The following is a 2,790-nucleotide window of genomic DNA, read 5'->3' as shown; positions in this document are numbered from 1 at the left end:
CTCTTCCTTGTTTGTCTTCTGTGCGTGTCTCCGGTTTGATGGGTGGCTCAGGAACCATTCAGCAGCAGCCCCCGAGCTGTGCCCTGATGCAGGATGGCTGTGGGTGGCACGGTGTGTGGGAGGACACGGGCAGTGTCACTCCCCATTGTCCCCAACAGCTGCAGGACAGGAGCACTGCCGTGACAGCCCAGTGACGGCTGGAGACTGGGAGGGGGAGGGAGTCCTGAGAGCAATGGGACAACCGCACTCTGCCCTCATGTTCCTGTTGGGCTGCAATGATGCTTGGCTGCCAACCTGTTCTGGACCAACTTGTTGATCCCAAACTCACTTGTTTGCAACCTTTGGGACGAGCGCACTCCCAGAGCGAGGACACCCACCCCCTCTGGCTGCACCAACGCTGCAATCCCGGTCGCTGATCCCTCTCTCTGCCCATCTCTCTCTTTCTCTTCCCTGCACTCCATCTCTTCCACTTTCCATTCCTCTCCTCAAGCTGCTCAGCAATGCAAGGCTTATTTCCATGGCTTGCAGTCGCATCGCTCAGCTGCACAGGGTGATGTGACAGTCAGAGTGCCAATGCCTTCAAGGCAACCACAGAACAGAGGTTCTCATTAGGATTGCTGATTGCATTTGGACCTTGAGTGCCAGGTTCACCTCAATGAATTCCCATGGGAAACCCCAGCTCTGCACTGCAGTCACGGTCGTCCAACTCGGGGCACCACAGCAGCCTGATGTCTTGCATTTGTCCTCCCATGGGAGACACTGTGCAAGGCAACATGCTGGCAGAACATGGGGGACACTGTGTGACAGCTGAGGTGGAACAGTCTGTTTGGGGCCCCTCAGTGGAGCCAGATGTGCTGCTGTGTGTGTGCCACTCCATCGGGTTCAAAACATTACCAATCCGTGGGGACCAAATTGGACACATCAGGAGGTGACATCACAGCATCCTGTCCCAAAAGGGAACTGAAAGCAGCTCTCTCACCACCCCTTGACTCCACTGCAGTCTCGCTGTCCCCAGGCTGCTCCTGCCTCATGGCACCAGTGACGCTGGTCCTCATCCTGGGTGAGTGACAATGGGGATGTGGTGCCACGAGGGTTGGTGGCCCACTGTGAGACCAGGATCGTGTCTCTTGCAGGTTGGTGTCTGGTGGCAGCCAGCAGAGCTCAGCACAGCGAGTATGGGGAGAGGGGGAGAATGAAGGCAGAGGGAGGGGAGCATGTTTAGGGGGCCTATCTGAGGTGTCCAGGAGGGTGTGCAGGGTCAAGGCTGACTGGTGTCCCCTGTCCTATGTGCCCCGACCCTCCCTGTCACTGCATCCCAGCCAGAGGGTGCCCCTGGGGGACACTGTCACCTTGCGCTGCCACCTGCCCCGGATGGCTGCCTGGGTCTGGCTGTACCAGGACAGAGGTTGGACACACAACAAGTACAAGGAGAAGGAGCAGGACGTGGTCGACTTCTCCTTCATTAACACAAGTCGGGAACATGCGGGGACGTATCGGTGCCAGTACCACGTGTCAGAGCCATTGGGGATATCAGAGCAGAGTGATCCGATGGAGCTGGTGGTGACAGGTGAGGGTGCTGGGGATAACGGGTGATTCTGGGCTGTCCCCATTGGGTAGTGTCTCATCTCTCTCCCCTCCCTGCACACAGATCGCAGGTACCCCCCACCCAGCATTTCCATCAGCCCCAAGGAAGGGGTGGGCATGGGGACAAATGTCACCATCCGCTGCTGGAACAGGGATGATGGGGTCACCTTCCTCCTTCACAAGGACGGGCTTTTGTTCCCTACCCAGCGTCAGGACCTTGATGCTGGGGGCACAGCCACCTTCATCATCTTTGGGGTGACCCCTGCTGATGCTGGCAACTATAGGTGCTCCTACCGACCCTGGGGTCACCCCTTTGTGTCCTCACCCCTTGGGGACAGTGTGACACTGCAGCTGACTCCCACACCTGCACCCCCAGGTATGTCTGAGCTCCCCACGTGTTTGTCTCCTGTGCCACCCATGGGTGGCAGTGTCACCACATCCCATCCGCAGGGTGGTGGTTGCTGGGGATGGCATCACCCAAACACCCGGACTCCACAGGTGCCAATGGAGAATCCTGTGGGATCCTGGCTGTGGCAGTGGCAAGGGGCTGTGCCACCACCCTCACCTTCAGCCTCGTCCTTATCATCTTCTTCCTCCTTGCTGCCCGCAGACGTCAGACATGGAGAACTGTGAACCCAGGTGGGGAATGGCTTTAATTGTTTCACCCCTCAGAGATGCCCCCTGCTGCCCATTCCACCCCAGTACATCCTCCAGTGCTCCCCATTTCCCTGTCCATCCCGTACAGTTCCCCCTCCCATTCTCCCTGGTGTCCCTCTGGGACCCCCCATAACACTGAGCCTCCTCCCTTCTCCTTTTTGATGCAGCTGAACCCAACAGGAGTTCCAAGGCCAATGAGGTCCAGGTAAGAGTCTTTGTGAGGTGACCTCAAATCACAACCTGACCCCTCACCCCTCCCTGCCGAACCACAGGGGGAACCCCAAACTCTGCCCGTGGTGAACACAGAGGAACTCCAGACTCCTATGGCTTACACTAACTTTATCTGATCTCCTGAACCTAGCCAGTGGGGAACCCGAAGTTCACACTGTGGTGAGTCCCTACATCCTTCATCTAAGCCCCAACGCACCCTGGGTACCTCGAAGCCCTAAACACACCAGAGACTCCATGGGCATCACAGAGCAGGAACCCAAAACACCACACATCAAAAAACTCTAACCCTAACCATAACCCTAACCCTAACCCTAAACC

At 57.5% G+C, this 2,790-nt stretch overlaps 1 protein-coding gene across 2 annotated transcripts; it reads left to right on the top strand.

Moving 5' to 3' along the window:
- The first annotated feature begins 868 nt into the window (after positions 1-868).
- LOC110391385 (leukocyte immunoglobulin-like receptor subfamily A member 6) lies at positions 869-2,784 on the top strand. 2 transcript variants are annotated; one of them, XM_021383226.1, is made up of 6 exons: positions 869-1,060; positions 1,320-1,567; positions 1,649-1,960; positions 2,083-2,223; positions 2,409-2,446; positions 2,514-2,784. In XM_021383226.1, the coding sequence occupies exons 2-6, from the start codon at positions 1,372-1,374 to the stop codon at positions 2,586-2,588; spliced, it is 762 nt and encodes a 253-aa protein (XP_021238901.1). In that variant the 5' UTR covers positions 869-1,060; positions 1,320-1,371; the 3' UTR covers positions 2,589-2,784. The 2 variants fall into 2 exon arrangements, with proteins under 2 accessions (XP_021238901.1, XP_021238900.1); XM_021383225.1 differs by having other exon boundaries at positions 869-1,133.
- Positions 2,785-2,790: the final 6 nt, after the last annotated feature.

Source organism: Numida meleagris, unplaced genomic scaffold (assembly GCF_002078875.1).
Source record: "Numida meleagris isolate 19003 breed g44 Domestic line unplaced genomic scaffold, NumMel1.0 unplaced_Scaffold357, whole genome shotgun sequence".
In the NCBI taxonomy this organism is placed as follows: Eukaryota; Metazoa; Chordata; class Aves; order Galliformes; family Numididae; genus Numida; species Numida meleagris.
The sequence above is the reverse complement of the archived record's forward strand: the minus strand, read 5'-3'. Positions and strand labels throughout refer to the sequence as shown.